Source organism: Globicephala melas, chromosome 5 (assembly GCF_963455315.2).
Source record: "Globicephala melas chromosome 5, mGloMel1.2, whole genome shotgun sequence".
NCBI classification, from domain to species: domain Eukaryota; kingdom Metazoa; phylum Chordata; class Mammalia; order Artiodactyla; family Delphinidae; genus Globicephala; species Globicephala melas.
Window position 1 is genome coordinate 50,284,029 of NC_083318.1, and position 14,625 is coordinate 50,298,653.

Below are 14,625 nucleotides of genomic sequence, written 5' to 3' on the forward strand. Positions count from 1 at the left end.
TTCATTTTTTTCCTTTACTGGAAAGATATAAAGATGGTAACATATATAGGAGAGCATTACACTGTTGAGTACAGTGGTGATTAAGAAAATATTTCAGGTGAAGTATTGATAATTAGTAAACCTGAGTTCAAACCTTTGCTCTTTGTTTTCTAGCTCTGCAATCTTGGGCAAGTTACTTAACGTCTCTGAACCTTATTTTCTCATCTTAAAAATGAAAAATACTACCACCATCTTCATGAGGTCATTATGAAATCAGCTAAAACCACTTATACGCTTGGCATATCTATTGAGTGGAAGACCAATAAATGTTAATTTCTCCTCCTACTCAAGTTTTAGTGTCTTAATCGGAAATAGGTTTATTTGTGGATCCAAATCAATGATATATATCAGAGGGTCTGGCCCAGGTGTGACACACAATAAATGTCTCCTCCTAAAAAAATAAACAACTGAAAATATTTATAGATAACTTCTTATCCAATGTTGTTTGTACTCTGTGAATTTCATTAATCACATAGAGAATATACTCTAATATATATTTCACATACAGACTCACCCACACAAAAAGATTCAAGTGAAATGTAAGGCTTACCTGCAGTTCCAGAGAGTTCCACACTTAAGGTTCGTTCAATAGTCTTGTTCTCAAATGGGGAACCCTTGGGGTCACTGGAAGATATGGCACATTTATAAAAACAAACTGAAATGGAGTTGCTGTAGCCAAATGTATTAGAACCCCCTTCCCTTTCTGAAAATGGTTACATTTCATAATACTTACTTTGGTGACTCTGGGGTCAGAGGAAGAGATAAAGTTGTTGGTTTGGCTAAAGGAAAAAAAAGGAAACTAATTATGAAATATTGAGAGTTTTCAGATTTGTTTTCTTTCTACAAGTCAAGTTGGGAACTGGAAACTGGAAAGCTAAAGTAAGGAAGTCCCTGAATATTGGACCAAACTCAGACAACAGTCCATTATGCTAAAACAAATTCCAAACAACATTTGCATCAGTAAACTATCATTTGAAAACACATACGAAAACAGAATTTTCCCCAAAATGTAGCATCCCTGTTAAGGATACAAAATTTGCATCAGACCATCAGAGAGAAATAATGTTTTCTATTTTAATTTGGAATATAGTACACGGTTTGTTTAGGCAAGAAAACAGCAGAGTAACTACAAGACGACAGAACGTTATGAATATTCAGCTGATTTTTCTCCTAAAATGTATAATTTTATATCTAGCCCTGAGAATAGGTTATTTCTATGGGCCAAAGCTCACTCAAGAACTATTCTATTCACCGAAAATTAAGTGAGAGATTATGGCAAATTGTGGACACTGACCCAGATAGTTTAAAAGGCCTTCAGATCCCCAAATCTGATAGACAACTAAAGGAAAACTACTGTTTATCAGTTGAGAGACCTATAGACTTGCAAAGAGAGCTCATCTACTTCTTTTTCTGCTTCCTAAATCTTACCCTCCTACAGGAGGCATTTCCCAGTTATGAAGGGTGGAGTAAGAATCTTCTTCTCACTCCAAAATTTCAATTGCTTCTCCTTGGCAGTCTTGTCTTTTGAACAGAAGGAGGGGAAAACATGATGAGAAACGTACTTGGGATATACGTCCACATATTATGTATATATATGCTTATCTATAAAGATATTTTTATATGTATGTAGATTTTGTCAATTTTTTCTCATTAAAATAACTACTTTCAAAAGGTCAAGAGGTAGTCATTTATGTAATGAAACTCATGGACTTGAAACCAAAAAGGTCTTTAGTATAAACTTTCTTATTTTATGGATGAAAAACCTGAGACCTAAGATGCTGCATGATATTTCCAGGGCCATAAAACTAGTTACTGGCAGAGTCGGGCCCTGAATATGTTTTCTTTCCCCTATTATCAAAAGGAATTGCATTCAATAGATATTAAAGGAAATTAATCAACACCAGTAATTAAGGCCCTTTGAAATGTGAAAATACTATTTATGTCCAAATTAGGTTGAAATTAGGTACTTTACTTGGACAAATAGTATTTACATATACAAGTAGTATTTACATAGTATTTAATTTATAGATTTAGATTTCGTTTTTGAATTGTTTAGTTTGAATAAACAATTGAATAGTTTATCATCTATCCAATATGCATCCAGAAATATGAAGCTCATGCTGTCTTGTGCAAATTAGGAACATTGACTGATTGGCTTTTTCAGATATACCAATAAATGAACTGATTTGACATTAACTTTCTAATATGTCTGACATAATGAGCCTTTCAAAAAGAACACACTTATGAAGGAACTTTACCAACTTCTATGGTGCTCAACTAATAATTAAGATAACACACACAGGTTCTGTACAAAATATCACCAGGTATGAATATGTGCTATGTCACACAATAGTGTACATTGAAAATCGGTCACTGAAATTCCAGTTTTCAAGGTGTGGGGTAGCCTATCTGGAATGCTCAAAGGAAGATCCCCCAAATTCTGATTGTTGGGTAAAAGTAAGGCCTATGGCAATGGAAGGAAAGGAACAGGCAGTGGTCATATTTCGTGGGACAAAATGCAAACAGGAAATGAGGGTCACAGGAAGGGTACAGCTTCAAAGCACATCCAGAATCTAATCCCAAAATAATTCCACGTTCACAAAAACTACCACTAGAGGAGCTTTGATTTGGTTTACTGGAAGTTTAATCCACACTGTTCCAATGACTGGTAGACCAGAGGCTCTAAGATCCTTGAGGACAGGAATGAATCTTTTTCATGAAGATCATGATATCTTTGATGAATGACTGATATCTTTGATGAATGAATCAATAAATGAATAAATGGGACCATACAATCGCCAAAGTCCAGACCATTATCCTAGGGAAGTGAAAAGAACTGAACCCTACAATGGTACAGAGAGCACACGTGAAGCTCCGTGCAAAAAAATGACAATATGTTCAATAAGGTAACCTCAGAAAATCCTCTTAGTTATTGTTTCTAATTGTTCATATATTTTCTACATTAAAATTTTGAATAATAATTTAAATAATCCCTGAAACTCAGCATTTATTTCCTGTTGGTTATTAACAGCCAGCCATGTTTGCATGTTTATTTTCTTTTAGACCTCTAGTAACTACAGGAATTTTTTTTTCTTTGGTTGTTGTTGTTTAACAAGCTTTGTTCTATTCTGGGATATACTTCTGATGCCTCACCACAGATATATACCTTAAAAAAAAAAACCCTACATACAGCAGGTTTTATCTAAAGTGTATGTCCTTCATAGGCCAATTTAGTTCTTCACTGCCATGGTTTGTAACAGATTACAATAATATTTAGTGGTACATGGATTGACAAAATTAATAAACCCTCAAAATCCAAAAGGACCAAGTAAAATTAAAAAACAAAAAACCCCCACTTTAAAACATGTGCTGCTGGACTATGTTTACTGACTACAGGGTTCCAGCAAGTTTGGGGCTTCAAATTCAGCTCCAGAAAATGAACATATGACCAGGACCATGTGGGGAGTAGCCCAGTGAATTCTTCATTTCAGGTCACCCACTAGAATCCCACAGCATGTCTGGTTCTGCATTGAGAAAACTGTTCCAGCGCATGCATGTGAGAGGCCAATCAGGGTGCAGCAAACTGAGAGACTGTGGCCCATTTTGATAAATATATTTCCTTGAACTGACAGAAAGGGATGGATAGTGATTTTTGAGATATCCACCAGGGAAAATCTAATTGAGAGCCAATTAAAAATATTAAAGGAATATGAAAATCCCGGGTTTATGGTGAGGTAGGGATGAGAGAGGGAAATTCAAAACACTGGAAAAGAAAAGATGTATTAAAAGCAGCAGCAACAGCATACCTGTATGAAATAATCATGGTTCAAAACAGGGATCAGGGGCTACCACTCTGCAGCTGGAAGGGGAATTGGGGAAACAAAAGGGAAAAAAAAAAGAGGTGGATGTTTATAACTGCTATTTTAGAATGTGTCTACTTCCACTACAAAGTCAGAGGTACAGATAATGTGGAAGTTAAATATTTTAAAGCAACGGCAACTTTCTATGGGCTCTCGTTGGGCCTCTACAATTAGAATATTTTGAAGGAAGACAAAGAAAGAAAGAAAGAAAGGAAGGAAGGAAGAAAGGACGAAAGAAAGAAAGAAACAAAGAAAGAAAGAAACAAAGAAAGGAAAGAAAGAAAGAAAATTTACCTTTGCTAAGACAGACTTTCCCCAAATCACCCTGATCTGCTCAGAAGTATCAGCCTTCTAGTAACGTACGGGGACAATAAAAATCACCCCAGATGTTTCGTGTAATATAAGCTTATATTTTTTAAATAGAAAGCAAATTTTTAAAATATCCAGGAATTTCCAAATCCTTATTTACAAAATAAAATTTGTGAGTATACCACATAGTCTAAAACAAGAAGAATGCACATGATAAATGAGAGACTGCATAAATACTAGTTACTATTTCATAAGGGATAGACAGCAAGCAAATCAACAGTGCCTCATTTTTTTTCCATTATTGGAAGGGAAAAAATAAAAGCTCTTTCATGAATTGGCTAGCCCAGCTTGCTCAGAACTTCAGTTATCTCAGCAATTCAGAGATTCCTATAAACCTCATCGGATGTTGCAATTCCCTCTCCACCACCCCTGGCTCCCCACCCGGCTAACATTTCAGGTGCCTTCTGGTGATTGTGAATTAGGCTGCATTTCAGCTAAATAGGGTATGTTCAACCTGTGTCCAAGGAAGGATTTTTTTCCCCCAGTTATCATAAAGTGCTGAGTTCCCTTTCAAGAGAGACACCGATGGAACAGAAGCCCGAAGGTTGGGTATCCTCAGCCCAGCGTAGGCTTGCCCTGCCCTCTGCGCCCTCACCAGCAGCTTGTGTTTGGGTCCACAGCCTACCTTGTAAATGTTGTGACTGAGATTGTGTGTGGACCTTCTTTTTGGAGGTGCATTTGTCTCTGCTGCTGTTCCGGGTCTCTGTGGGTTTGGTGTGAGGAGGGTCATCATTTGTGGTCAGATACTTGAGAAGCTCCGAGCAGGGACGCCTTTGTGGCTTTTGCTGTTGACAAATGCTCTTCGCTTTATTGCTCCATGAATTCTCGGTCTTAAAAACAAGGCATAAAGAAAGCTAAAATTGGTGAACTGAACCTTATCAGAATGGATATAGGTTTTCTGAAGAGATGAGATTTTCAATGAAGTGTTCAGTCTAAGTGTACTAGATCTATGAGCTGTGAATAATTGTTTGCAGAACAAGGAAAGAAAATTACATTTAAAATTCCTAAATGACATTTATGCAGCTTTTTATTTCATTTCTCCTACATTTCAGTGTTCCTACTCAGCAACATGTAACTAACAAGACCCTAAGAGCCTTTACTGTGAGTAAAAAAAAAAAAAAAAAAAGCCGGTTTAAACCTTAATTTGCCACTGATTGCCAGAGCCCAGTAGTCACAATTCTCTTAAGTACCCCTTAACGCTCCCTTTTCACTCACAGTGAATGGCAAGACAAACATTGTTTAATACAGCCCGCTAACCGAATTATGTCATTCCAGCATTCCATGCAATTAATGGCAGAGATAGATCTTTTGTGGTGATTCCAGAGCAATCTTTCTCAGGTTAGACAGTTGGCAAAATGGCAATCCAGCATCTTAAAGTCACTCATAGATGATACTGGACTATCAGCAAATTTTATTTGCCCACGCTGCTGCGTGTATTCATAAAGTAGGCAAGAAGTAAGAACTGTCATTTCAATCGTCCAAAGACAAAGCGTTGATGAACTCTTCCTAGTTTAAAATAGCTAGAGTATTGCTTTTGGAAACCCATTTCGTAATCTGTTTCACCATTAGGAAGCCGCTGCAGGATTCCAGCTGAATTAACACATAGAAACCTATTGTTTATTTTATAGCTTTAAAGCCAAAGTCCCTTGTGACTTCCCCTCCTGTATTAAAAAAACTTTACATTTGTACCTTAACAACTGCAGGGTTTGTTCTGATCCTGTGATTATGGTTTGCATGGTTGTGGGTACTGAGGCCACTGCATTCATTATAACTTAGCTGAGTGTTGGCTGGTGCCAGTAAGAGCTTCTTAAGCTGGAAACATATCAAGGAAGAGAGAAAGCAAGAAACGTTAGGCATCTTTTCAGCATTAGAATAAGCTGTTGAAATTTTAAACTTAAAATTAGTTAATTTTAATTACAAAAATGAATTCACTCTAATCATAGCACACCTTAGCACAATAGCACTAAGGAAACATTTTTAAAAAGTAAGAAAAAGTTTGGCATTACACTACAAACTGTGAAAGTGTTACCTTCTCCTACATTTGAGACTTAGTAGTATCTACCTTAATTTTCCTTTTAGATAAAGTAAGCCAGAAGAATCTTCCTAAAAGGATTTCCAAATACCTATGAGGTGAGAAAAGCTGCTTTACTAAATGAAGACTAGGGGATTTGGGGGTGGGGGTGGGGTGGGGTGTACATTTCCCCCTCAATAACCCAAATGAATCAAGGGGCAATAAAGAAAAGATTCTGTGATGTTTTGAATCATGTTTCACAATCAAGTGTAAAACACTACTGATTCAAATAATATTTCGGATAAAAGAGTGGCTTTCACTAAAAAGAATTTTTAAGTAGGTAGAGTCCTGGCCTGTAGATCAAGAGATCTGGGTTCTGGCTTTGGCGAAGCATTTCCTCTCTTTTGACGTCTTTCTCTTCATTTGACTTGCTGGCCTTCCAGGACCTCCCTGATGGGATATGTAGTATGACTCTGAGTCAACAGCCCCTCCCAACTGAAACCACTGTGTGGATGAACATCATTGGGTATCCACGTAAAGAAATCAGAGTCTTAGGCAGCAAAGCCAATGACACTGGCACATGGAAAAATTGGGGAATACATATGTTACCACTGCTTATGAGATATTCTCCTCTAAACCAGAAATCTCAAACTGCAAAGGCATATAAGTAGGGTCTCCGTAGGTTTACATGGAATGCTTTTAACATGTAGAAACTTAGAGACGGGAGAGAAACAACACCTAAACGGCAGGCCAAAGCACGCTATTAAAGTTTGCAGGATGGCATTCCATAATTTACATTGCAGGCTTGTACATCAGATTTATGGCAAATGACAAATGGCTACCATAGCTGAGAAGGTAAACTGTGTCTTAGAACTAATAAAATCCTGGTCGAGTACTGCACTGAAAAGAAAATTCACTCTTCATTGCCAATAAATCTACTCTTCATTGCCTACCATAAATTTAGGTAACTTAGGTGGCAAATGTGCTATTATTTTCCAGTCTTCATAAGAATTATGGATCCAAAGCCTTGAAATACTGCATACTCTTTGATCTACCTTCTATTTCTAAAATAATATGCATGAGAATAAAACTACAAATACGTCAATTATCATACAATTTATGATGGTGAAAAAAAACCAGGAAAAAGACTAAATATCCCCACCATAAGGGATTGCTTAATAAATTAGTTCATCTCCAAACAATAAAATACTATGCAACCATTCAAAATTATGCATCTATTTAAAATTCATGAACATGTTCATGATATATCTTAAAACAAGAGATTTCAATAATTTTTGATACTAGAGATTATTTGAAATTACAGGTGAACTTTTTGTGTATTCTCTTCAGTTGTCTATATTTTCTAAGTTTCTAACCACACACATCAATATTACTAAGATATAAAAATCTACAAAAGGTAGTTTTAAAAAACTGCAGTGAGACCACATGAAGACTGTATTATCAACATTTTTCAACACAGAATCACAGAATTTGCAACTCCGAGTGTGCTTGGGGATTATTTTGGCATCAGTCTAAATGAAAAATCCAAACCTTATTGTTACTACATCATACCCACGCAGCGGGTAGCCAGAGGCAACTCCAATTCCTGTTAAACAGTAGGAAGGGTTCTTACCAGAGACGGCTCTTCTGTCTCCTGAGGCGGAGGGGTGCCATCAGGCATGGAGGAAGGACTAGCCTCATTCTCGGTGGTCACATCTCCATCTGTCAGTGCATCAAATGAGGGTAATCCGTCTTCATCCACAGGGAGACTGTCCAGTGTCTCTGTGAGGACTGCTAGCAAGTTTGCCTCATTCTCTTCATCTATCTTCTGCAAAAAACAGTAAAACAGAAGTCATGAGTTAGTTCACATTGGGAGATGAGTAATCTATTAATCAGCATAGGCTGAATATGTTTACCCAAATGAGTGTGTGATACATGAAATTTGGAACATCCGTGCCAGAACACAAGATCACGTCTTCCTTAAATTCCAAAGCCCTTTTGGTCTGAATCACGCAATCAATTAATACCTTTAGTGTACCAATCTCTGATTGTTGAGCTGTCCAATTTAGCTATTTATTGTGTTGGTGTTAACACTGCTAAATACGATTCTGTCTTGTTCACGTCATTTTCCGTATATTTATGTCTTGTTTCCTTAACTAAAAGAGAAGATTTAGAGAATCTCAGGGCTTGAGAGCATTTTAATTATCATCTATTGCATCTTCAGATATAGTGTTTCAATCTCCTGTACAGCATACCCACCAAAATGTTTAGATAACCCTCTGTTTGAACACCACTACAAACTGAAACTATACCAAGAAAAACTATACACTTCCATGGTTTCAATTATAATCTCATCACTGAACACTCCACAGCCATTTATTTCTCTCCCTGACATCTCTCCCAACTTTAGTCATAAATCTATAACTGCCTACTGGACATTTCTACCTGATAAGAGCTCCCTCATCTCAAAATCCAAACTTAGGAACTTTCGTGGAAAAAAACCCAAAAAAACAAAAACAAAAACAAAAAACTTGCTGTTTCTCTTGACTTTCTGGGTTTGGATAACAATTCTTCAGACCCTAAACTCTGGAACCACCTTGAGTCCTCTGTACCTGGCCAGTCACTAGGTAGAGCCTTACTTTGTAACATCTCTTGAATGCATTCACTTCTTGTGACCAGGGGTACTTTCTAGGGCAACGTCGCCTCTAACGGGGGCTCTTGCAAACATGGTTTAACTCATTTTCCTACCTGCCACACTCACTTCCACCAACACATCCTTGGAAAGCTCATCTTCAGTTATTCATTGCACAAATATTTTTGAACACCTACTGTATGTCAGGGCCATGTTAAGTGTTGGAGACACAAGGAGAAACAAGACAAAACTCTGCCCCTCTGAGAAACCACCAGGGGAAGGAAAGAATCTGTAAACAATTTATTATAAAAGAGAATATTCATTTATTTCAGCACTCTGTAAAAAAAAAACCTCAAGATCTTCCAAACTGGAGCTTATACCCCTTGTCTATAGGTCAATGCGCTATATTCTTGTGTACCTGGGCAACCAATGCCAATGCTGGGCATACAGTAGACGGTCATTGATTACTTGCTGAATAATTCATTGATCTGCATTTTTTAACCTAAAATATATGTTGTGTAGATCACTTTCTTTTCCTTCTTTTAGCACTTCACGTTGTCCAATCTGACCTGCTTCATAAGTCATTTTTTTAAGTTCTGTACGCTATGACATTAACAATATCAGCTAAATTATCCCACACAGATTCTATTACAAAATACACCTAAACTGCTGACATGTAACAAAGTCAGCAGTGCCACACTTCCTTTCTCTCTAGCACTGAACTCCAGTTAATTGACCTGACAAAATTACAAGAATCACAGAATAAGACAGCTAATCAGAAAATCAAATTGTATTACTAGAAAAATTAGGCAGGCGTTTATCACGTATACATTCTATTTTCACATAAAAATTGCTTTCCCTCCTTACTGATGATTCTCCATCCAGGAGTAAAACTATGAACATCTTTCTGTTTTGGATTCAAGAAGGCAAGAAGAGCCATAGATACTCATGGTAAACTTTATTTGGCACTTTTAACATTTGTTTCCATCTCCCTAATGGCCCTGTACTTGACCTTGTGAGTCAAGTGGTTTGGGGAACACAGTGTGGAGTAACAATTCTAGGAGTTTTTAGACTCTAGTGCAGGCAGTAAACCCTAATCAGAAGGGGTGAAATGTTAACTTCAAAATTGCACCACTTCCTTCCATAAATTGGTCAATCCTTTAAAATCCAAATTGCTCAATTCAATAACAAGACTTTATTGAGCATCCCCATCACCCTCAACTCTTCTGGACTCTGTCCATGTAACCTTAGTAATAAAGATACTGAAATAATTTGCTCCTATTTTCTGCAGCGGATCATAATCTGGTATCCAAAGATGCCAATCTCTCCCTTTTAATTTTGATTTCAATTCTCCCACGTACCAAAAACCAAATTCAGGTTATTAAACTATTCTGAATAAAAGTTATATTTAAATGAAATATATATTATTTTAAATCATTTCAAAATCATCTCAAAATCTCAAAATCAGATTTACACTAATATAAGTATCCCCATATTGCCTAATAAATATAATCTTTGAAAATGTCTCAAGCACACACATGCATGCTTACACACACACACGCACATGCACACAACACACACAAGCACACGCACAAGCACTTTCAATAAGTTGGACATCTTTTCCAGGTATCCCAGTTTTCAGAAAGGCTTACTTCACTGAAGTTCAAAAAGAGCTCAGGAAAAATAGTTAAGCATGTTTACCAGTAAATGAGTAATTTTGTTTACTCTGATTTAAATTTTGCATTTGGCTTCCCAGCAATACTACAAGCCCCTATTTGCTTTCAATCACATAATACAATAGTGTCTTAGTTCTATCCCTAGTGTAAACAAATGACGATAATTCCAATCAAGTGAAAATGACAAAGAACACTTAAATTAACTAGTTTTCTTCAGTTCCTTTAATAAGCCTGGGTGAGTGTACACCAAATACAATGGCAGAAATACTGGAGCTTGATAATGTCATAATTAATTTACAAGACCTGATTAAACCACCAACTATTTAAAGTCTCCTCTCTCCTGAAACCACCATGGGAGGGGAGGGTTTGTGGAATGGAAGACTGGCATTGGGGGGGGGAGGGGGAGAGGGAGGGAAGGGGGAGAGAGGAGGGGAGGGGGAGCGGGAGGGGGAGGGGAAGGGGAGGGGGAGGGGGAAGGGCAGGCTGGTCTTAAATCAGTATGGAACAGTGGGACTGTAATCATTATTTACAGGCAGTGTCCGTTAGAAATAATTATTAAACCTTTTTATTATCATCCTTGTGTATGTGTGACTCAGAGAGGTGCTCCAAGACCATTTGTTTTAATAAAGTTGCTCTTGAATTAAGGTAGAAACGAATGCTATGATTTCAAAATCTCTGTTTTCTTTCGTCATAGCATACTGGGAAGAAAGTTTGATGACACTTCTGTGTTGAAGCTCAACAGATATTCGTACGTGTAAAGTTGAGTGAACACTGTCCCTCATTCTGACAATTTCAATTAATTTGGCATGAGTTTCAACAATCGAACACCCCAGAGAAGGCAACGCATGTGACCAAAAGAACTCAAACAATTAATGTCACTTTCCATTATTGCTTCGGTCCCAATTTACAGAGCAAATAAATGAAAGTCGCTGCAGACAAAGCCCACTGGCCTACTAACACGTGTCTGTTCACAGGGCATGGAAATACATGAGTCAGGAAAAATGCCATTGCAAGATAACCTTTCCAAGACTCGGCTCTGATACTGCTTTCTAATTGTTCAAAATAACTGTTTTTATAAAAATATACTAATTAGCTCCATGTAAGTTAGGAAAAGAAAAGCAGAGCGGTGAAAAAGAGAGAGCAGATCACCAATTGGGTGGTGATCTACAGCTACACAAACAGCTCAGTCTCCTCTGGGGGCAGAAAGGCAGACGTAAGGTTGGGAAGCAGACAAGGAACATTTCCATGTGGAGCTCTGTGGCTATCAAGCTGCATTTCCCACGATGGGTTTCAACCTTGGCCTCTCCTTACATAAAGGAAGTCCACTGCTATTCTTCTGACCTAAATAAAGGTCCTTGTGACTCTAACACTTCAATCTCTAAGGGCTCTCCAGGAGTAAAGAAGGCATAGCAACAAAAACTCACTCAAGGTGTAAAGAATTTCCAGTGACAGATACACAGACACATACATGTATACTAACAAACCACAATTTAGAATGTGCAACAAATCGGAAGCCGTATTGTGTCCTTAATAAACGATAGTTCAGAACAGTCAATAAAACCAGAAGATTCATTACCTCTCTTTGGAACTGTCGGGTCCCTATATGAATTGCACTAAGTGTGATACAATTCAAAAGGTACAGCTGAAGGAAGGTAGATTCAGCCCCTTCACACGCCCCAAGTCACCTCAAGATTGAAATTTGGGATCCAGTGTATAATATCTGGGCCTTGCTCCTTTGTGAGCAGTTGGCAAAAGGATCTTCCAACCAGTTACACATGGTGGGGTAGACGATGCATTCAACTCACCCAAATGCACACAGAGTGAATAAATCCACTAAATTAAGGAGGAGGTGAGGGACTCTGAGATGCTGACGCCTGAAAGGAGAAACACAGAGTGCAAAACTGCATGAGGTATCCCAAAGATTTTTAATGCAGACTGTCTGGAAGGACCATGCCCTGCTTATGATAGTCATTTTTTCCACATCTTGTAGAATTGCAATTATACTCTGCATCCCTAGGTTCTTACACCTGCTTGATCTCTGTTTGATAAAAATAGTTTAATAGCCATTTAATCACAGCTTCATTATCTTAACTCTCTTAATGCGAATTAGGCCAGGAGAATTCGTGCCTCCTCATTAGTCAAATCATCAATAAGAAGGAAACAGTGGGGTCTTCTTATCATTCATTAATCAGTTTCAATACCTTAGGGGCTGTTTACTCTGAGATCAATCTGTGTGAGAGGTCCCTTAACCTCTCTGAGCCTCTATTGTTTTACTATGTAAAATTTCGAGTTATCTCCCGAATTCCTATTACAGAATTTTTCTGCACTCATGAGTAATAAGGAGGAAAAAAAAAGAGTTGATAAACGCCTGAGAATTCTTAAAGAAGGTGCTCAATAAACATCTCCTGTATATGCCCATCATCTTGATTACCTGTATTTGAACTTCATTCTTTGAGCACGTTCTACCGCTGACTCTTAGCACTGGGCCAGCTTCCTCCCAACTTCCCAGCATGCCTTGGGTTTCCTTCTTGCCCCATCCTGCTGATTTGGAAGCAGCTAATGAAGACAAAATTAACTCCTACTTTAAGTGAGGCCTAATTAAGAAGGGAATTCTGCTAGAGTAACATCTGGTAATGTATTCTGAAGCCAAATATAAATGACATTTTTGGATTATCCACTATATTGGATTATTTGTTCCAATAGATCCCACCAGGAGTTGAAATAAATAAATAAGAAAGTGAATTTTATGATAGATTCAGGGGCTCAGATAAGGAATACAACTGATCATAGGCATCCCTTTCCCGAATCACCATGTATAAAGTGCTGTACCACCGTTTCATGCACGAAAAGGCAAAAAATGTTTGCATGTATCAAGGTTGGTTTTGATGTATAAAGTTTGATTCAAGATTTGCAAGAAGCTGAATTCAAAATAAAGAAAAAATTTTTCTTCTGACATGAAATAAAAAATAACAATTCGGATTAAACCCCTGAAATAGAATTTGAGGTTTTAAGTTTTTTTAAAAACCATTTTAATGAGGACAGATAACACTTCACTAATTGTTTATTGCACATGTCTGCTCTGAGTAGTCTGAGTCTTTGCTGAAGACGTTAAATATTTTGAATACTATTTTCAAACAATTCTTTTTCCTTCTTTCTTCTCTTTCTCTCCTTGAATGCTCTACAATCCACTGTGGTTTTTCTTGTTTTACTTACACCCAGGCATGGGTAACAACAGCACGTCTGTCTACCTTCTCACACTCCAAATCGGGCAGAATCCCCACATGGCACGTATAGGTTGCTAACTCCTACCCCATTCCATAGGAAGAGACTCTAAAACACTCCACTAACTTTTTGCTTAGCATATGGAATAAAGGGCTCTGAAAATGGGATGGTCACTTGAAGGCAGAAAAAAAAAACAACTTAAGAAATCTCAAGCATATATGTCCAGCAGAAAAATAATCAAGACAGTAAAGACCACCTTACCTCACATCACATATTTCTTATAAAAAATACTTTTTCTTCGATTCATTTCTTACAAATACCCCCAAAGTTAGCTTAGTCCTCTATTTTATTCCCAGGAGAGATACAATGAGTACATTAGGCGCCACTGTATTTGCCCTGTCAGATGCCAGAGTTGCTGGTTGTATGATATAGTGGCTAACAGAAAGAACACAAATTTAAATTTCACTGTCTAGGCAACTCCCCATGAAACTACAGGCTACTTAAAATATCGTGTACGTAAATGTGTCTACACACATCACACCCCTCAACACATATAAGTCTGCATTTCAAGGACATATTTAAAATAGAATCTATGTATATGTGCCTCTCAATCTCTTGAGTGTATTCTACATATTCAATTGTCATTGACTGTGTAAGTGTATAATCAGTGCATGTATTTTTCCTCCCAGTTATCTACTCTAACTGAAGAAAGCAATGAAGAAAAACTGAAGATAACTCCTGCAAAAATAAAATAAAATAAGGATCAAGTGGAAATAAATACAAGCAAAACTGAAGGATTCCCTCCATAGATGTATT

At 37.4% G+C, this 14,625-nt stretch overlaps 1 protein-coding gene across 5 annotated transcripts in view; it reads right to left on the reverse strand.

The window, feature by feature from the left end:
• The window catches only part of PPARGC1A (PPARG coactivator 1 alpha), a 660,339-nt gene that overhangs the window by 32,064 nt on the left and 613,650 nt on the right, over nt 1–14,625 (reverse strand). For all 5 annotated transcript variants that reach the window (XM_060299209.1, XM_060299208.1, XM_060299211.1 and 2 more), the window contains 5 exons: nt 7,913–8,107; nt 5,958–6,080; nt 4,894–5,098; nt 773–818; nt 590–663 (listed from right to left, as the gene is read on the reverse strand). In XM_060299209.1, coding sequence (XP_060155192.1) covers nt 590–663; nt 773–818; nt 4,894–5,098; nt 5,958–6,080; nt 7,913–8,107 — 643 coding nt within the window. The remainder of the gene's footprint in view (nt 1–589; nt 664–772; nt 819–4,893; nt 5,099–5,957; nt 6,081–7,912; nt 8,108–14,625) is intronic.